The sequence below is a fragment of the Lepisma saccharinum genome, chromosome 17 (assembly GCF_977018435.1).
Source record: "Lepisma saccharinum chromosome 17, izLepSacc3.1, whole genome shotgun sequence".
NCBI classification, from domain to species: Eukaryota; Metazoa; Arthropoda; class Insecta; order Zygentoma; family Lepismatidae; genus Lepisma; species Lepisma saccharinum.
In genome coordinates, this window is record NC_139245.1 from 25,729,448 (window position 1) to 25,752,231 (window position 22,784).

Here is a 22,784-nt window from a genome sequence, read left to right on the forward strand (position 1 = left end):
TCTGTTACGGACTTCCTGAACGCAATTTGCCGGGACCTGTTGCATGAAGAGTCCGCCGACCGGCCGCCACGCTGGCGGTGAACGACTGAAATAACCTCCCTGTAGTATAATTGACGTTCGTACACATAGAGGTGCTGACTGTGCCAGTGACCATTATTTAGTAATTGCTAAATTAAGAGAAAGACTCTCACTGATAAATCATAAGCAACAAAATCTAAAAGTTCTGAAATTTGATACAGGAAAGTTTACTGATGAAAGAATTAAGAAAGATTACCAAATTAAACTGTCAAATAGATTTGATATTTTGCAGGATTTAAATGATGATGAAAATATAAATGAAACAGACGTAAATAAGAATTGGGAGCACATACGTAATGCAATAGAATCAGCAGCTAAAGAAAGTATAGGATACCATAAACCGAGAAAAAGTAAGCCATGGTTTGATAATGAATGTCATAATCTAATAGAAATAAGAAATCAGGCTAGACTTAGGTGGTTAAATAACTCGGATGATACAAATCTAAACAATTATAATAGAATAAAGCGAGAAGTTAACCGCACGTTTAGAAGTAAAAAAAGAGATTACTTGAAAAGCAAAATTAACGAAATTGAAACAAGCAGCAAAAATAAAAATATCAGAGATTTATATAAAGGTGTAAATGAGTTTAGAAAGGGGTGGCAACCTAAAGTAAACTTGATAAAAGATAAAGACGGTGATTTTCTAGCTGACCCAAGCGATATTCTAAATAGATGGAAGAACTACTTTAATGACCTTTTAAATGTCCATGTAGGAGATAAATCAGAAGTGAATGAAGTACACACAGCAGAACCTTTAGTTCCAGAACCTAACTTGACTGAAGTTAAAGATGCTATTAAAAGGCTAAAGAATAACAAAGCACCTGGCATTGATTTAATACCAGCTGAGTTAATTAAATATGGTGGAAATTCATTAATATGTCAAATTCATAAATTAATTTGTTTAATATGGAATAAAGAAGAAATACCTCAACAGTGGAAAGAATCCATAATTGTTCCTGTGTTTAAAAAAGGTGATAAAATGAACTGCAATAATTACCGTGGAATTTCTCTACTCTCAACAACATATAAAATATTATCTAACATTCTTTTAACAAGACTAACACCATATGCTAATGAAATTATAGGTGATTATCAATGTGGATTTAAACGTAACAGATCAACTACAGATCAAATTTTTCACATCAGACAGACACTTGAAAAAAAGTGGGAATATAATCAAAATGTCCATCAGCTATTCATTGATTTCAAAAAAGCATATGATTCGGTCAAAAGAGATAAACTATATAATATATTAGTAGAGTTTGGAATACCTAAGAAGCTTGTTAGTATGATAAAAATATGCACCAGTGAAACAGAAAGTAAAATTCGTGTGGGTATTAATATGTCTGACAAATTTACAATTCATGATGGGTTAAAACAAGGAGATGCATTATCTCCATTGCTCTTTAATTTTGCCTTAGAATATGCTGTTAGGAAGGTAAAAGAAACTAAAGAAGGACTAAAATTAAATGGTGTGACTCAGTTGTTAGCATATGCAGATGATGTAGACTTACTGGGGGATGATGTGAATACAATTAAGAATAATGCTAAAATATTTTTCAAAAGTGCTAAAGAAATAGGTTTGGAAATTAACAAAGAGAAAACTAAATATATGCTTACAGGCCGAAACCAAGTGTTAGGTAATAATCAAAATCTAATTATTGATAACAACTCGTTTGAACCAGTTTCCAAATTCAAATACTTAGGAGTAATATTAACAAATGAAAATTATATTAAAGAGGAAATAAAAAGTAGGCTTAATTCAGGAAATGCATGTTACTTCTCTCTTCATAAACTTTTGTCTTCTCGTTTAATATCTAAGAAACTAAAAGTTAAAATATACAAAACAGTAATTTTGCCTGTAGTATTATATGGATGTGAAACTTGGTCCCTTACATTGAAAGAGGAACATAAATTGAGAGTATTTGAAAATAAGATCCTTAGGAAAATATTTGGACCTAAAAGGGATGAGGAGACAGGTGAGTGGAGAAGGTTACATAATTTAGAACTACATAATTTGTATTCGTGTCCAGATATTATTAGAATAATTAAATCAAGAAGACTTAGGTGGGCAGGCCATGTGGCACGAATGGGAGAGGAAAGAGGAGTTTACAGGATTCTTGTTGGGAAACCTGATGGTAAGAGACCTGTAGGAAGACCAAGACGAAGATGGAGGGACAACGTCGAGATGGACCTAAGGGAAATCGGTAGGGATGGAAAAGAGTATATAGAACTTGCTCAAGATAGGGAAACATGGAAGGCCTGTGTTGCTGCAGCCATGAACCTTCGGGTTTAAGAAGGCTAGAGAGTTAGTTAGTTAGTTAGTCACTTTGCTTGCAATATCTGTTATTCTTACAGTCTTGCAAAGTTCAGAGCATTTTTGGTGCCATATTAAATCAATATTGTTTTCAGTTTGCAAAAGTTTGGATCTAAAAATTTTCTTCCTCGACACATTTCAGAACAAATTTATTTATTCGTTATGATATGTGTGTGTGTGTGTACATCAGTGATCAGAACGCTACATATTAAAAGTAGCTTCGCTACAACTACAGCTACTCTTCCAAAATGTAGCTTCGCTACAGCTACAGCTACATTTAGCAAAAAGTAGCTCGCTACGCTACTCCTGTTTGCTACTCGCTACTTCGCTACTTTTTGCGCTACTTCTAAATAAAAAAAATGAAAACAATCATATGGGTATTAAAAAGTCTCCTACTACTGGTAAATAGATTCTGTTATTTATTATCATGATCCCAGTCATTCAATAATTTTGATAGCAGTGTTACTTCAGTTACTTATTTTTACTATAGTTTTTGAGAATACCATACCAATGCAAGTGGCATATCAATTCAAAAATGAATATTGCAATTAGGGTGTTACCCAAATTAATGATTACAACTATACACAAATCAAATTTGGTAGGATTACGTATTTATGTTCACATCAACATATTTTTCTTGAGAATAAATATTTTTTTTTTTATAGACTGATATGAAGACAGCATTTTGAATGAAAAGTACCTGAAGCCTTTTGACTACAAAAGGGCCCCAGGTTTGATTCCCAGCGGAGGCACATAGTGGTTCGGATCCAGACTCGATCAGCTTATCTATGCATTAAATAGACTAAAAAAAAAAAAACTAGGAAAGACGCCAAGTTGGGAGGATGGGATCCTCCTGCTCCTCCATTCCCCACACTGCTCATCATTCTTCCTCGTTCTCACAATTAGCCGAAAGTGGCAGAAAGCGACTATAGATAAGAAAATATTTAAATAAACCATTCATCCTCATTGTCATGATTGAGAGTAGTGGAAGAATATATGAGGAGGTAAACAGAAGAGGACAAATGGGTGGTGGACTATATCAAAGCGTTCGAAGATTAATATGGAATAGGGACGTACCTATGAAACACATACTATGTGCCAATAATTACGTAAGGAGCAGAGACTTGGACAATGACAGAGAGAGACAAAAGAAAAATGCAGGCAGTGGAGATAAAATTTTTAAGGAGTATATTGGGGAAGACTAGAAAGGATAGACTAAGGAATGAGGAGACCCTCAGACAGTGGGTGTAGTGAAGCTTCAGGACAGAATAGATAAGGCACAGATGAGATGGTTCGGACACATGAAGAGGATGGATGCAGAAAGACTACCAGTAAGAGCTTAGAATGCACAAAGAGTGGGAATAAGGTCAAGGGGGAGACCAAGATGTCGGTGGAAAGAGCAGAGAGTGGAGAGTGTTAGGAGAAGAGGACAAGATTGGAACACCTGGAAAGAGAGGAGTGGTGGAAGACCAGGAAAAAATGGAGAGGCTTGACTTGTATGCTGACCCAGTCAGAGGCAGGAAACGGCAAGGGATGATGATGATGATGATGTCATGATTAGCAAAAGTTACAGAAAAGTGACACAAAAGTAGGAGAAATACATAAATTTGAAAACTATATATACGTATTAACTAAAAAAAATTGTCGTTTCTGTAGGAAAGTCAATAACTCGTAGACCTACATATTTTTTGCAATATGATAAAATTATTGAGGAAACTGTCGTGTAAACCTGACTCTTCTAAACTTATTGTAATTTTAAAATTTGTGAACAAATACTATCGCGAAAATAATTGTAATTCCAGAAACTCTATCATTCTCGTAACAATAATTTCCTGCTGGTGAGATCCTATATACTGACAATGATCAATACTGTTACCGTACTGAGCCATTTATTGCTGGCACTATTCCCTTGTCAGTGCAGTGGAAAATCCATCACTCGTTTTTGCACTGCAAGTTGTGTCTTACAAAGCAATTAATGACATTTTGGTGTCTCTTACACCATGAATATCCACAGGATTTGTTCCGGGGGTGACACAAACGAGGCACTTTTTTCCAGTGGTGCAGCAAACGAGGCATGTTTCTCCCCAAAATAGCGATGCAGCTAAAAAGACGTAGCTGTTAGCAGGAATATATTCATATATGTCAGTTAGTTATCTGGATATCTGAATTATTCAGCTACTAATTAAATAAATTACGCAGATATCTATAATCTACAATCAAGATAATCTGTACATCCATGTAATAGACTGTCTTTATGAACCTCCTGCAAAATTAAAGGTTATTGTTGATTTTTTCTGACGCTGTTGCCACATTCAAAATTCACCTCAAAATGCTGAGAAAAAATGTAGCTGTAGCGAAATTTTCGCTACAACTACAGGAATTTTGTAGCTTCGCTACCGCTACAACTACAATTTTCAAAATGTAGCGTCGCTACAGCTACAGCTACAAATTTTGTAGCTAGCTACAGTAGCGACGCTACAAGTAGCTCGCTACTTCTGACCACTGGTGTACATGTATATACATTCATATACCCATTAATGCAATGAAACTAAAATAGCGAGATAAAAGGTTTTTCTTTCCAGACTGAACTTTCATCGAGGCTTTTGCCCCCCCCCCCCCTTACTCAGAGGGTCTGCGCACGCCTATGGTTTTATGTTACATATTTGCCAGGATATTACATATTATACGCATCTTCTAATTTACATAAAACAACATATTTCAGTAATATTTTCCTATCGTGATCCTTTTTCCTATATTTTTGATCTCTGAAACATGAAGAAAATTTGTATCTTATGTAATGTCATATTTTCTAATCAATGAGATGCTTAGTGCTTACGGTCACCTAAAATTGACTGTTAAATCAAAAGACAGGTTGAAGACTTAAAATAAAAATAAAAATTATTGAAGTTATTTATCGAAAGATGCTGGTTATATATTTTCGTTTTGCTCTTAGCTTTAGGCAAAGCACCTAGAAACTTGGCACCGGTGGACAAGAAAGCTATTTTCCTGTACCTAGCGATTACACAATATGTTCCCTTGTTCAAAAAGTACAAAAGTCGTATTTTCATTCGATTGTTCTTTCTGTAGGTGCTTCTTTTTACAATTAGTTTTGAAACTTATAAAGAGCTCTCTTACATACTATACAATAATTTGCAATGTGAAAAGTAATTAATAGTTGACAATGATTTCTTAAATATGTACACGTTGCTGTGCTTTTTTGAGTTTACAAATTTGATAGAAATATTAATTTGAACAACTTATGTCCTTAAAATTGTGTTGAATATGTTTAAATAAATTAAATATCTAGCAGACTTCTTGTAATTGCTTGAATACTCAACTGTTATTAATATTACATATTCTTTGATACTACATATTTAGAGGGCCTCCCCGATGGCGCAGTGGTTGCGTCGTCACTTTGTAATCAACGGGTCCTGGGTTCAATACCCGGTGGAGGCAAATGGCACAGTAGATCCCACTTAAAACCGTAGGTCCAGTCCCGATTAGCCTTACTGTGCATAAAGTAGAATAAAACACAAACTCAAAAACAAAACAAACAAAAAAACTACGTATTTAGCTACATAACCTTTTGATAACACATATTTACCTACATATTTTATCAATTATTGTTACGTATGTATTTATGTATGTTGATATTACATAAAAATCTGGGGTATAATCTTTTTGCTGTCCTACAAATTTTCACTTTTTTTCTCTTTCCTGAACAAAAGTAGGTGTTCCTTATCAGGAACAGTAGGACCTCCTGTACAAGGTCTGGTTTTTCAGAAATGTTGAAATGAATGTTTGAAGAAAACCAAAAGTTTTTGAAAATTTATGTCTGAAAACATTGATATTTCTATCTACAATGCAAACTTTATGACATAAAAAGTATGTGCATGGCACATTTGGATATCAGAAGGATAAACCAATAATTATACCTTAGTATTGTGTGCAGTTTTGCATGAACAATAGACTGTCAACAAAAATAAAAACCAGTAAAAATGCACATGTATGAGACAACCTGAGTATAAAGATGCAGCTGAAATCAATGCATTTATACATTGCGAACCAAACAAAAGTGACTATTGACAAAGACATAGATATAGATTGATGCATGTTAAGAAGCACAAAATAAAATAAACACCTATGAAGCTTTCCTCCTCTGTGATGTGGGAGGCGTGTCACGTGCCAAGTTCCAACAGTAATCTGTGAGCATTGACACACCAGATTTTCCTTTGTATCGCTGCTCCAGGATCAGAATTGATTGGTGAAACCTCTCACCATGCTCATCGGACACAGCTCCTAGGTCGCTATGTAGAAAATGCACTTTGAGCGACATATTGCATCGCATAGTGTGCAGGTTCGACAACTCCTCCACTAGTTGCACATAGTTTGCACTTTTGTTATTTCCTAGAAAGTTTTCTGAGACACTCTTAAGAGAAATGCAGAAAAACACGATGCTTATTTCCACCGAATTATCACGTTTCACGGATAAATCTTGTTTTTATAAGAAAAATAGACCCAATTTAAGTCTCTGTAAAATTTAACGACTCCATCCTCTGAGTCAGCGATCTTTGAGATCATGCAGTGTATCCAAACTCACCCTGTTACAACCATAAGCACATAATATAAACTGTTAATATTTTTTAAGCAATGATCATACAATTGTACAGTGTAAATACATGAAAATGATTGTAAAACAAAGTTGGTACAATAAAAAAGATATTACAATACTCTATTACGTGTTTTCGTATCTCCTTTTTACCATTAAAGGTTATTTTAAGTTTTATAATTTTGGTGGGAAAAAGGTTTTTTACGCACATCTTAGATTCTTCCCTCTATGAGAGTAGGCTATGTTTCACAACTTTATAACTTTAGGATTACTCTTCAAGGTGCTCATTGTAACAAATCTTAATTTTATCAATGAAATTCTACCAAAACTTATTTCAAATGGTTTGTACGTGTTGGTAACACACATGAAATACATGTTCGTACCCATATACTTATGAATGATCAAGTAAAACCTGTTGAAATCAAACTTATGTGCGTTTTTGCATTAATTGGCAATCTACGGTAAGTACATTCCTGATGCATCACAAACCAAATTACATCGCTGAGTTATAAAAATATTTTAAATGCTTGAAGTTTAAATATGTACTTCAATTAAAACAAAGCCAAAGTGATGTAAATTTAATTTTGGGCAAATATAAACCACCAAATACGAACTCAAATCGTAGATTTCAACTGATAGAACTATTTTATTTTTATATTATAATGGTACTCATTATGGTACCGTTATAATAGGTTCCTCTTTCACATTCTTTCTTCTGGGAGTGAGGGATGCACGAGTAGGCCATTCCCTTTGTTTGTAATGCATTTCTCTTGCTCTACTGTCCCACTTGCAAAGATAACAATAGTACTTTGTGTAGCCTTACTGTAACCCTAACACCAAACCAATCACCTTCAAATCCCCACATCTGTTCCACTTATGCTCATCATACCTCACTTTCTGCAGCAAGAGTTTAAAATTTTGATAAGTTTCCTTCATGTTTACTGAATATCCAACTGGATTACCGTGGAGAAGGACACACTTCATGCTTGCTTTTTATGAGTCCAAGAATAACCGCCACTTATCGCTTTTATACTCTATTTGTAATGCCAGCATCAGTCCTACAACATCTGTGCAATATATGCAATCATCACTACTGCTGTAAAATAGAAGAAAGTCATGTTGTCTATCACGGTAGAATGTCACTTTGGTTTCTTTTTTAAGAAGATTCCATCGTTAAAGCCTTGAAGCTAGGAGCTCAGCTTATTGTTTGGGTAAGTGCAAGTCTCTAACAAGGCTGTTCAGTTCCTCCTGAGTAATCAAATGTGGTTCGCTGTATGTAGGATCCTCACGCTCACTACTCATACCACATTCACTTTCATAAACATCACTGCTGTCTACTGTATATATTTCTGGTGGCACTGGCACAGGGAAACCTTCATCATGTGAGATGGGTCTTCTAGCTGATTGTAGATCTGGGTATCATACTGATTTACTACCTTTGGGCGTTACTCCCTTTACTTTGAAACACAAAAGTAGCAGTTGTGTAAGTGATCATGTGATTCAAACCATAACATTGGTGTAGCGAATGGCATACATTTGTGAGAACCACGTAACCATCCCCTTAGATTCACTGCACACGATTTACAGCAAAATTTCGATGTCCAGGGTTTGCCTATGTCGACTTTCGAAGAAAAATACAATTCATACCCTTTTTTAACAACAGGTGTTATCTTCGTGAGCTTAGGGTTCAAAGTTATCCGTCCACACACATAACAGAAGTTGTCACAATCGTTCTTACACTTCCTGGGCATTTTCAGAAATGTAGCAGGTGCAGTGGTAGCGTCATTGCCTTGTAATCAAGGGGCCTCGGGTTCGATACCCGGTGGAGGCACATAGTGATTCGGATTCCACTTTAAACTGTACGTCCAGTCCCGATTAGCCATTCTGTGCATAAAGTGGACTTAAAACAAGAATTCAACAACAACATTCAGAAATGTAGCACTGTATTTTCACAACACGAAACAATGTTTAGTACTTCACAATGAAACATCCACATGTTAATGTGTCACAACAACTCAACTGTCAATGTTGTCTATCTGCTATAGCACATTAATTAAACAGCAAAATGAAGCTCACTATACAAACAAGCAAGAGAGTAAACATGTAATACTGATGCTCAATTGTTTAAGCATCGTCCAGTGTTGACAAGTGTGTGTAGGTAAATTTCCCTCCGATCAAGTTTCCCTTTTTTTCCTCGCATAAGTTTCTTAACCTTTCATCTGTGATGGGAGGGTGCAGGGGGTAATTTATTTTATATTAATAAACGTTTGTGTTTAATATATTGAAGTGTATGAAAAATTATAACTTATAAATTAACAATTTCAATTCACTTTTCGGTTTTTTCAAAAATTGAGATCTGATATGGGAAAACTAATATATAATTTTCAACTTCAGCAGAAAAAAACTTTCAGAATCACCTATTACTTTTCAGGAAAGAAATTCAGTGCTGGACAACAAAAAGTAAGTTGTCAGATGGAGCTAAATTTCCACTTGGAAACTAAAATATCAGGGCAAAATAATAATTCCAATTGTTTGCATGAATGTGTCATTGATACAGACTTTGCCAGAATTAAAATTCCCTGCTCTCCCAATCCTCCCTTTCTACAAAAACCACTGTCCCAGTTTTGTGATTTAGGAAACATTGACAAAGAGGGCTTCTTGAGTGTTGAAAATCCTCTTTCCCTTCGTCACTGAAAAGGATGGGTATATTGAGTGCCTTCACAAGCACACTGAAAGGTAGAGGGTTAGTCCTCTCCTCTGAAAACTGGCCATTTGACAGAGAATAGTTTCTGTACAAAGGAAGGTGAGAGCCTTTTAAGCATGTCAACGCTCTGAGTTTCCTGCATATGAGTATGATTTTTTGAGACACCAGTATTAAATGCTACTCAAGTAGTACTTTGCAAATTTTACCCAAACAAATACTATTCCATACTCCACTCTCATGAACATGAAATGTTTTACACAAACCTTTATTTTTTACTGCCAAGCACAGTACCATATAACACAAATTTCCAAATATTAATAGCATCATCATAATATTAATTTTTTTCACTTCTTCCATGAGTATGTAACAATTCCATGTAGTGAATGTATTTAATTGAAGTAAGTATGCAGAATATTACATTTTGATATGCAAGGCTTTCTAATGAAAAAAAATACTATTAATAGCCCTTCAAGTTTTCACGTTACTGATTTTGATTTGTTTTGTTGTTTTAAGTCCACTTTCTGCACAGATAGGCTAATCGGGACTGGGCCTACAGTTTAAAGGGGGATCCGAACCATTATGAGTCTCCACCAGGTATCCCTTAATTACAAGGCGACGACGTCACCACTATGTCATCGTAGAGGCCCTTCACATTACTGAGAATTGAAGATAAGGAACATGGCAATTGTTGCAAATCTTGAACCACATTGTAATGTATGCTGATGTAGTTGCATCGAAGAAATAATTGTAATTATTACAGATACAAACCAATGCCAGTTAAAAGTGACAAGTTCTTTTCATAATTACCTCATACCTGTGATAATAAAGAGTGAAGGCAGGCCATATCACATTCCGAAGCAAGCACCTCGTCCTGCCGGTGGATGACAATGGCAGCTGCCAGGTAGAGAGCCATCAGAGGAGGAGACGCCAGGAAGTAGTCGTATAACCTCACCACGTGTCTGTATTGGTTAAGGACATGCCCGTACCATGTTATCAACCAAGGAAGGCAGAACATTGTGCCAACACCTGACCTGAAAGAATAATAACCACAGAATAGTAATAACCCATTACATAATTTGTGCCATCATTTAGGTTTTCACAGTTATCTCAATCTACATTTAATACACATCTTGTGCAATTCCATTCCATGAATGAAAGCAATGGCTCCAATTCCAAAAAAAACTCTATATAGGGTAATTCAAAATGAATGGTGCAAATTTACACAATTATTATAGCATCAAAATAAAGAGAAAAACTGGGAGTTTTACACACATGGATCACATTATAAAGATTCAAAATGGGAACCACGCGTAACGCAGAAAAGGTCCAAACAATAACCAAGTACTTGCTATGATTGATTGATTGATTGACTTAGTTTATTTTACTTCGCGTTTTGTGCCTCTTGGCTAATTTGCAAAGATGGGGATGAGAGATGAAATTGATGAATGGACATTCACAAACAACCAAGCCCGAGCGGGATTCGAACCCGGGACCCTTGGCACCTTAGCACGATGTGCTAACCACTCGGCCACAGAGTCCGGCTAAGTACTTGCTATGCACGAGACAGCAAGTCGCTGTCAACGGTTTTGAAGGCACTAACAATTCGCAGTTGTAACTTTTGGCAAATCTTTCAGAAAGGTCAAACATATGCATCACTACCGAAAAGCATGAGGAAATGTCTTTGGCCATTGTGATTGAATCGGTTCTCGATAGCTCCAACACACAATACGCCTTCTACTGGTCATTAGCCATATTTCAACACTTGCGATCCTGGTGGAACATCGGCTAAGCAGAATAAGCCCGCTAAGTGGGGATAAAACTTCCAGAGCCTTGTCTGATTTTCTATCATAAATAGTAACGTCATAATAACTGTCTAACATTGCACCATTCATTTTGAATTACCTTGTATTTTTTAAGTATTTCTTTTAGACTTGCAAACTCAAATTACGGTTTACAAGTACATATATTCACTGTATTAATTTCCAGATTTTTGGATATTAATACAAAATTATCTAACACTTCCATGACTTTCTAGCCAGGTCATTTCCACATAGTGGGAATGCTAAATATGTGAGACGATTCCATACTTACTTCTCCATGAAGTCATGGAGTCTAGGATTCTGCCGCTTTATCAGAGGATACACATAGTTGAGGAGGTAGGTGGTTCTGTCCATCGTTGGTTCCATGAACTCCCTCATGTGCTTTGTGGACAGAGTCTCCATTATCTGGAATGCAACATCTTCTCCAACTACTAACAAGAACGTTACAGCTACATCATGGTAACCCTGAAAAAAAAGGGGGGAAGATTAATGCATGAACAGCGACAGTATATTTTGCATCAGTAACAGTAAAAATTTACAGTATGCTTTTCTATTGTTAAATACACATTTTTACTCCCAAGCCACAATTTCAAAGGTAATTTCATGTTAAACAGAGATTGAAAAACTAAACCCAATGACGGGCAGGTCCTCTTAAATGGCTTTTTATTTGGTGACACATGAACAACGCGTCATGACCGAATGCTGCTGTTTCTTGAATGGGTCAATAGAGAAATTTTGGAGCACCTGCTGGTGATTGAACCTAGGACCACTCACACCACAGGCAAGAGCACTATGTATTATGCTATGAAAGCTTATGCTAATTACAGAAGTACAAGAAAATAATTAGGACAGATTTCAAATCACCAGAAAGTCTTACTATTAACCATAAACTTTTCTTCCCATGTACTTGCTTCATGTAAGGTAAAGATAAAGTTCCCCGTGCCATGATTTTAGGGGATGTGAGGATAGGGCTCCCCACATTCTCGATCTCTGCCATTTTGGAGTAAACCACCAAGGCTCTAAATTATTTCATGTACTTTGAGCATATTTTACTTAATTTGGAAGGTACATGAATGTGAAATAAGATGAATGCCTTACTGCAATGATTACATAAAACAAGATAGGGCTATAACAAGTACATCGAACAGAACTTGGGCTTCAACTCACCTGATAGTAGTTCAGATGTGGATATTTTATAATAACCCTGAGAATAAGCCTCGTTAATTGATCCTGCAAAACAATCCTCTGTTCACCTGGGATACCTAGAAGTAAATAAGCAACACATTAACATGCTTTTGCAAATTTGCACACACTGTTCTGCAATACACCACTCTTACCAGGTCGCTTGTCAGGAAAAACCCAAATAAACAACTAAATTGGCTCGTTAGTCCTGGGTTCCCATCCCATTTCTCACCAGTGCTCTGAACCAAAGAATCAATTGACAGGCATGAACTTACTGAATTTACAATGCAGGGTGATTTGCTGAAACTCTCATAAATGGGATTTATACATTTATTTACAAACAAACATGGCTCGGAATCTTCCATTTAAGTTCCCTAATTTACATTATGTACAGAGTTTCTCCAATGTGACCCCCATGGCAGAACCACAGCGTGGAGGCTAGAATCGGCGGAACTGCAGCAATGCTTTCTAACTGATTGGAGCGGACTATCAGTTTCACACACATTCTCTTCTCTCTCTTCTTCATTGTCCTGTCCTCTGTCAAAGAGGCCATATTTATATCAACTCCCTCGTCGAGTTGGTCCGAAAGTTCAAATTCTATTGGCTCTTTTGAACTCTTGAGAACCATGGAAGAAATCCAAGAATACAGAACTCCTTACAATTTAAAATAGGAAACCCTAATTAGGACAGGATTCTGGCCAGATCACACACTCATTCACACACAAATATGAGTTAATAATAAACTTAATTAATTACGCATAATTATACACAAAACACATAAAAACAAATACTGTTTGTAACACACTTAACAATTAATTAGTATGGACCGACATGAAATCTTGGCCTACACCAATCAAGTACTAATATAAAATTTACTGATACTGAATCAATATTCTACCAATCCAATATAAATTCCACATGGTCTTTGAAGAACCTGAATGTTTCATTGATCTCCTTAATAATTTGTGTTACAAGATGACTGCAGCACAAAATAAGATGTATATTAGATATTTACTATCCATAAAAAATATTAAAGAACGGCCGAATATTGCATTAAATTATAAGATACTTATAGATATCAGATAAGTAAAATTAACAATAATTCTACTGATAAACTGATTGTGCCAGTGATGATTAATCTGACCTATCCCTACAGCTAGTACATTATGAAGTCTGGTTTGCCAACTATTCTGGAAACTGGGTAATGACAATAAACTATGCATGTCTATGCATCTCACTAAGAATTTGAATTAAAATATATTGGGTATGTCAACACTTGAGTTATTTGCACATCACATTAAATGGAGCCCAGCCCCTTATCGTAACCTGTCTCTGAGGACTAATACCCCCTTACGTATTTAAAAGCTGAGGCTGTAAAGGGGGGCTTAGCACATAGGACAAAACACAGGACATCACAGTTCTACAGAGGATTATACTAGCCATAGGTCCAGATGCAGTTACCGGAGTGTACTACGTGGAAGTGAGGTTGACTCTTGGGTGCCTCACTACATGGTCTTCCCTTAGATGGCCACATCTCACTAAGAAAACTTGGGCCTGCTGAAGGTGACATTTTAAACATAAGTTGACCCAAGTCTTGTATGTAAAACATGCCACATTGAATGAAATCTTAACTATAATTGAATCCAGTCAAAATCTCTTCAAAAACATCGGGTGTCAGAAATTATAAGTATGCAAAACCAGGATCATTCTACATCCATTCACAGCAATTACAAACAATGATTTCTCTACTTACCAGGTGGAAAACGCTTCAGGGACCTGTTAACATCCAAGACAACTTGCTGGTATTCCTTATGGTCTTTCAGTTCCTTTTCACTTGGACAGGGAGTCACGGTTGTCTTATCTATCTCTAGTAGCCTCGGCCACACCTTTTTCCGTATGTCGTCTATGAAAAGTTAAAATTTTTGGATTATAGTACCAACAAACATGGCAAGGAAAATAATATTGAAAAAAATGTCTTGATTGAATGTAACACATTATTGCAATGTATATACACATGTTTTTTTCATGTATGTATGTATTGTTTGCATTGTACAGTGTGTACATTTTAAAACCGGCCCCGAGCACAAATATGAGAAATGTTACAAGATAGTGATCTGTACATTTAGTACCTTACAACAAATGTTTGTTTGTGTATATTGCTGTACTTTATTATTTTCTTGTAGTTTACGGTTATTACAAGCATAAGAAAACAGTTTTTCTTTGTGACGTTTCAGGAGAACACACGCTCCTTTCATCAGACATTTATTTTCATTTTGACTAAAGATACAGTTATAACAATGGTTAGTAATTTTTAAACAAAAAGAATCCGTTATATAATGGACGTTGTCAATGTTACATTGTTGTAATATAGCAACTTAACTGTGAAAAAAAGCAGTCTGTTGTATTTTTATTTGAGATTTTTTAAATTATGAATCCCAAATATCATCAGGTAATTCAAATTCATCATTGTTTTCACACAGTCTCTTGATGTTTTCTGTTACATTAAATTTCAAAGATGGTGGCTTACTCCATTTGTGAAAAAGAAAACTCCATACTGGATCTACATTACCATTTTCATTATTTAATTTATTCCAGTGTTCTTCTGCAATGAACGAAGCTTCCCAGACATTCAACTCCGTGTTTCCCGTTAATCTTTTTAAAACCCTTCTCTTTTTAATCAAATGTTTCTCTTCGATGATATGAGTTGACAAACCTGTTCTTGGGTTTAGATTTATAATGTCCAAATCGTGTTCGTGCCATCTTATTGCCATTTTCCTTGCTGTTTGTCCCACATAATCCTTTGAACATGAACAACTTATATTATATATTCCTGTGGTTTCCGCATCTGGTAGAGAGTTTCTCATTTTGAATTCATTAAATGTACATTCCAAACTTCTTGGTGATTTAAAAACAATTTTGAAATCAAAACTTCTGAAAATTTTTGCAAAATTATGTGAGAATCCCTTGTGGAATGGAATGCACACAAATTTCTTTTCAACAGATTTTTCATCTTTGTCTGTATTTCTCTTTTCCTTTAGTTTTCTTGCTACTTGTTTTTTGATTTGGTTTATTCTGTTAGTGTGAAAGCCATTTTCTTTTGCTATATTAAAAAGCCTTTCTTCTTCATTTTTGATATCCTCATTATTAGAACATAGTCTTTGTGCTCTCAGGAAAAAATTTAAAAATATGTTATCCATTGTTATACGCGAATGTTCTGAATTGGCATGGATGTATTTTTCACCCGCTAATTTTTTTCTATGGACTGATGTTTGAATTGTTGAGTCAGTTGTCTTAATTTGCAGATCAAGGAAAGAAATTACATTGTTATTCATGGGTTCACAAGTGAATTTTCCTTCATTACATAGAATCTCCAATTGTTAATGCAATAGGTGCGGATATCAAACTCTACATCAGATATGTAGATGATGTGCTAATTATTGCTAAAAATGATAACACCATCATGGACGTATTTAAATTATTAAATGAATCACATCGTCGCATAAAATTCACTTGTGAACCCATGAATAACAATGTAATTTCTTTCCTTGATCTGCAAATTAAGACAACTGACTCAACAATTCAAACATCAGTCCATAGAAAAAAATTAGCGGGTGAAAAATACATCCATGCCAATTCAGAACATTCGCGTATAACAATGGATAACATATTTTTAAATTTTTTCCTGAGAGCACAAAGACTATGTTCTAATAATGAGGATATCAAAAATGAAGAAGAAAGGCTTTTTAATATAGCAAAAGAAAATGGCTTTCACACTAACAGAATAAACCAAATCAAAAAACAAGTAGCAAGAAAACTAAAGGAAAAGAGAAATACAGACAAAGATGAAAAATCTGTTGAAAAGAAATTTGTGTGCATTCCATTCCACAAGGGATTCTCACATAATTTTGCAAAAATTTTCAGAAGTTTTGATTTCAAAATTGTTTTTAAATCACCAAGAAGTTTGGAATGTACATTTAATGAATTCAAAATGAGAAACTCTCTACCAGATGCGGAAACCACAGGAATATATAATATAAGTTGTTCATGTTCAAAGGATTATGTGGGACAAACAGCAAGGAAAATGGCAATAAGATGGCACGAACACGATTTGGACATTATAAATCTAAACCCAAGAACAGGTTTGTCAACTCATATCATCGAAGAGAAACATTTGATTAAAAAGAGAAGGGTTTTAAAAAGATTAACGGGAAACACGGAGTTGAATGTCTGGGAAGCTTCGTTCATTGCAGAAGAACACTGGAATAAATTAAATAATGAAAATGGTAATGTAGATCCAGTATGGAGTTTTCTTTTTCACAAATGGAGTAAGCCACCATCTTTGAAATTTAATGTAACAGAAAACATCAAGAGACTGTGTGAAAACAATGATGAATTTGAATTACCTGATGATATTTGGGATTCATAATTTAAAAAATCTCAAATAAAAATACAACAGACTGCTTTTTTTCACAGTTAAGTTGCTATATTACAACAATGTAACATTGACAACGTCCATTATATAACGGATTCTTTTTGTTTAAAAATTACTAACCATTGTTATAACTGTATCTTTAGTCAAAATGAAAATAAATGTCTGATGAAAGGAGCGTGTGTTCTCCTGAAACGTCACAAAGAAAAACTGTTTTCTTATGCTTGTAATAACCGTAAACTACAAGAAAATAATTCTATAATGCAAGCAATGCTGTACTTTGTTGTTCAATTCTTGTTGTTCCCCTCCCTCCTCTTCTTCCCCTTCGCTTTCTCTACCGCATTGTGTGTTTGTTTAAGGGAATTTTTTTGGCATCTGGGTTATTTCACAAGGACTATGCCCCATTAGATCTCCTGATCTCTCAAGTCAACTTCCTATGTTTTTTTTTTTTGAAAGAGCTGAAGCATCACATCACTGTTGCTATTCAGAATATCACCGCAGAAGTACTCAATAAGGTTGCTAGGAATATGGCAAACCGTCTGGACATGTGTATCCTGCAAGAAGGACGTCATTTCTAACATTTGTTGTAAGGTACTAAATGCACAGATCACTATATTGTAACATTTCTCATATTTGTGCTCGAGCCGGTTTTAAAATGTTCGCACTGTAGAATCATTTCTCTTGACGTTTATGGTTCTTAGAAGCACAAAAACACAATTTTTGCTCTTACGTTTCGGGAGCATGTGTTCTCCCAAAACAAAATAGCAAAAATTGTGTTTATGTTTCTAAGTACCGTAAACTGCACGAGAAATAATTTTACACACGCTCACAGAATTATTCGGACACACATGAATTTGTGATAATACTGTAGAATGTTCAGGTTGAGACATTTCAGGTAGAATCTATTGTCAATGTCTCTGCACACAGAGCTCTGGGTCTCACCCATCCCCTCATTAATGGGTACTTAGGGTGAGCTGAAAGCAGCCTGAGAGTGAGCTGACGACATCACCTCCACTATAGCTGATATCAAGAATGTGCAATTCCCTATTTACAAACCTACATGTGTGCTGCATTTTTCTTTTACATTGTTTTTCTGACGCTTTTGGCTATCACAACAATGAAGATGAAGGACGACAGGTGAAATTTTTGAAGGGACACTCACAAAGGAACAACTATGGCCGAACCACTACTCGAACGAAGAAAGTTTGTGGTGAAATCATGACACTTCGTCAGCAAAGTAAATTCTATGTGTGCTCATACACAGGAAAAAGTTTTACCTTTTTCTACTTTAAAGGACAAAATTATTAAATACATTTACACTGAACTTTCTATTCTCATCCGTAAGACTGATATTAAAAATTAATTTCTTAATCATAGTCTGATTATACTGGTGAACAAGGATTCCAATCTGTTACTACTTTCATTGTAGTACCCGTCCTTTCGATTGGAATTAAACAAACAATACAAAAAATAATTTCATTCTTTTTGTCCCAAATTGACTGACTTTCACATACTGGTTTCTCACAAGCTTTTTACTATGTAAGCTTGACATAAATAATTTTAAATTCACTACTGCTCTCTCCCTGTATACGTGTAGGTATAAACAGAAATTTCAAACAACAGCATTAGCACTTACCACAAACTAAACCCCCTTCAGTTATTGCAAATTTCTTCAGCTGTTTCATATCATCCTTATTTTCAGACAAACTTTTCTGTATTTCCTTCCTCTTCAGATCATATAACTTCACTTCTGATTCTGCAAAAATATAAAGCCATGCAATAATTAGCAATTGGTACAAAATATACTGTAGGAAAAAAGGGCACATGGAATACAAAAATTTACTCACATGTAATCATATAAATGGTAATTTTTTAAACAAAAATATTACTAAATTCATCAACATGTCATTTACTTGTGACCAATTGTAACACGATCCACTTCATGCATTATATTATTTTAGGGTTTACATCTTGCAATTCTTTGCTCTTGACCATGCCACACATGCATTTAAGTCGAAACACTGATTGAATTAAAAAGTACATTTTTAACACAGCTATTCCTCCAGGAACACTCAATGTGAGGTAGCAATGCCATTCACGTGCTACCTGTGGTCAACATAATCATCTGCTAGTGGCAAGATGGTAGATAGGGGACAGGCGCAGCAAAGTTTTAAGGGCATAATGAGCACACATTCCTCACGCGTAAAGTCATCAACAATTACATAATTGTAAATAGTGTACATAACATTTTCAGTAGTCATTGATTGATATCTCCTTGAAAACTTTCGTAGCCTTCCAGTCAAATTTGAAGTGCAGTGTGAAAAGCATTGATCACGAGATGATTGTCAATTGTTATCAGCAGTTTCTCAGTGCTCCTCAATTCTGTCTCCAGGAAATGCCCAAAAACACGACTAACCTAGAAACCGCACTTGAGTCAATGTTGAACGTTCCCGGAGGTGCCCAATTCTGTTGAGGGAGCGAATTTACAATAACAGAAGGCAGGGCTCGAAAAACCCCAGTCGCCAGGGCGACTAAAAATTTCAGCCTGGCGACTGTGATCTTTTGCGGTTTTTTAAGTGTGCATGTACAAAATTTTGAAGTTCAAATTGCAGTACAGCGTAAGTTAGCAAAGTATTTTTTGTCAACGTTATGAACATTCCATAGAATCAGTAAATTTCTTACACAACCCCCCATTTCCAGCTTTCTCACATGATTTAGCGATGTTTTGAATACGGTGATGGTCAGCTGCTTATAGATTGATTTATTTATTTATTTTACATCGATGTTTGGGCCACTTTTGGCTAATTTGCGAAGATCGGGATGAGTGATGATATTGATGACTGAACAATTGTAAACATCTATGGCCAGGTTGGGCTGATTCGAACCCGGGACCCAATGTGCTAACCACTCTGCCACGGGGGCGGCTCAGCTTCTTATAGTATGCACAATTGCTAGATAGTTTCCTGGTGCCTAATTTTCAGAGCTGGCACCTAGCTGTGAAGAAGATTTTTCGAGCACTCACATTAGTTATACTAAGTAATTTTGGCCTCGTAATCATGAATCCGAAGTTAAATTGTGGGGGTCACGTCTGGAAATTGGAAAATCAGCCGAATTAAATGGTTTTCGTTTATGTTTTTCTGGAGCTATATGTGCATTGTTTTAAAAACTAAATTTTAACTATGCTTGCCTAAACTAACCTAACCGAAAATTGTTCCTGCGGATATCAGAGAATGGTTTGCGGGCCAATTGCGAGCACATACATTAACGAAATGTTAGTATTGTAGTACTAGAGCGGCAAGCAATGTTTTCTCTCACGGAAGATGCCATTTTCCTCAGAACATCACTTGTTCATATCATCAAACATGGTTCCGGTAACAGTTCAGATTGTTTTATGATTTCACCTAGCACAAAGACTAATTATCGTAGAATTTTGGAAATCATTGTCACACGAAATTTGAACTAAAGTAATGAGCGCTGTTTGGACTCAAAAAAAGTTATTTATGTTGAAAAAAACAACTTCAAAATTACCTTACGCACTTCTCATGGACAAGATATTCTCAGTCGACAAGCGACAGTAAATATCGTAGAAGCGTGGGAATGAAGGTAGAAGTAAATCGGAACCTTAGTAGAATGCATTTAGGGACTATATTTTAATGCTAAGGGAACCAAACCTAACCTGCCTAACCTAACCACAATAGCATATATTGAACAAAACATTAAGTGATCGCTAAAACTCCGCAGTATGTGTTAACAGACATAAATCGAAATCGGACCATGTAAAAATTGCATTCGTAGCATGATAAAATCGCAATAAAACAAAAGGAACTTGGGCCGAAGTTTGTTATATTTTATTCAAATTACATTTTTCTGCAATCAAATACAAAGATATATGAACGCAAACTGTCCGTGGCTTCAATCTTACATCCCTTGGTCTTACACTGGGGGTGTCAGAGATCGTAGTCACCTATCTTGTTGATCGTTGTTTAAATTTTGGAATTCGACATCGAACGCAATGGATGAATATGATGCTGGACAATTTGAGTACACGTATCTTTGAACTTGACTGTATGACCGTACAATACCTGCATCAGAGTTGAAATCGATCGGGGAAGTGATCTTTCCATTGTTTACTCTTCTCGTGTCCTCAATATCGTTTCCATCGATCAAAGAGGAATACGAACTCTCAACATATGATTCAAGTCCTTCATTTCTGTTTGTATTGTCGATGTCATGATTCTCGCAAAGACTTTCTTCACGCTGACTCGGTAACTTCCCATCATCACTGTCGTTCTCTCCATCCACACTATTTGATGCAATATCCTCAATTCCAGAACCTTTTCCTTCCACTTTGCTGTGGATTTTGCGACGTCTAAACTCGGCTTCCATTACTTGCAATTTACATGCGTTATCCAAGCATACTTTAATGGACAAGTACCCATTCTCCACTGTTCTGTACAGTAGCGATACATTTTCTCCCCAACTAACATAGTTGCACAACAGTCTCAGGATGAGCACAAGGTCATGAAATACTTCCGAAACAGCAGGGGACATGAGCTGATGTTCCTAGCAGTACGTATGTTTCTTTCTTCATGATCCATAATTTAAAACAACACGTCTCACAGTAACAGCACAACCAGACAACTAAAAAGTTGAAATCGAATGAAGCCTAGCATCTCTGGTCCAGACGATAATCAACTTTACTGGCAGGACAGTAACGGTAAGGGTCTTTCTTATCGCACAACAGTCTTGCTACCTTGTGTTCTGACGTCTGACGAGAAATGAGTACGAGGTTAGGTTAGGCCTCTTAGATTAGGTTCCATTAGAATAAATGCAATGAAAAAATATTATTTAGGCTAAGAGAACTAAACATAGCTAGCCTAACCTAACAATGTAAGCATTTAGCCTAAAATAAAATTATATATCTCCTGTGACGTCAGAACACAAGGTTGCTGAAATGTTGTGCGATAAGTGAGACTCGTAACAGTAGCACTGATGGACTTTTTACAAATTCCTTCCGTACTTCTTCTTTTGGCCGCGTCAAGATGGCGGGGAGCGCAGGATCTGGTTTGCTCTGCCAGTGTTCATTGTTCTTGCAGTAGACAGAAAAGAGTTGCCGTGTATTTTCTATTGTCTCTACAAAGAACACAAGACGCAAACTCCCGCATGTATCTACACGTGAAACCCGTTGCGGCGATTGGGTCCAAAACTGGGATGGCAAGGACAGTTTAGTGTTTAGTTTACCTTGATACATAAGGTTTAGCATAGTCAGTGCCCCCACGCACCCCCTTAATCGCCGCCACTGCGTGAAACCAGTAGCTGCGATTCAGTGGGTTGGGCAAGGACTTTGCTTTCTTTTGGTAAACAAGGCTTAGCATCATAGTAAGGGGGGGAAAGTGGGAGCAATTGCCACCCCCTGTCCCGCTTCGTCCACTGCGTGAAACACGTGTTCAAGGTTTGCAAAATTTCCACATAACTGTTGCATACACCTGTAATCATTATCATAATAAGATAACAATGATCCCACTCCCATATTCCATTAATTTTTTTTATTTGACTTAAAATCTATGTGCCATTTGCTTTCTGCTGTCCAAAATTGAGCCACACAGATTTAATTTTTTTTCTTTCTTCCATAATAAGAAATAAGT

At 36.0% G+C, this 22,784-nt stretch overlaps 1 protein-coding gene across 1 annotated transcript in view; it reads right to left on the reverse strand.

Moving 5' to 3' along the window:
• Positions 1-21,850, reverse strand: part of LOC146001625 (TBC1 domain family member 20) — a 31,559-nt gene extending 9,709 nt beyond the window's left edge. The window contains exons 1-6 of the mRNA XM_083139173.1: positions 21,222-21,850; positions 18,776-18,895; positions 14,464-14,613; positions 12,696-12,790; positions 11,800-11,993; positions 10,523-10,739 (exon numbers count right to left, since the gene is read on the reverse strand). Coding sequence (XP_082995299.1) covers positions 10,523-10,739; positions 11,800-11,993; positions 12,696-12,790; positions 14,464-14,613; positions 18,776-18,895; positions 21,222-21,690 — 1,245 coding nt within the window. The 5' untranslated portion in view covers positions 21,691-21,850. The remainder of the gene's footprint in view (positions 1-10,522; positions 10,740-11,799; positions 11,994-12,695; positions 12,791-14,463; positions 14,614-18,775; positions 18,896-21,221) is intronic.
• Between the last annotated feature and the right edge of the window lie 934 nt (positions 21,851-22,784).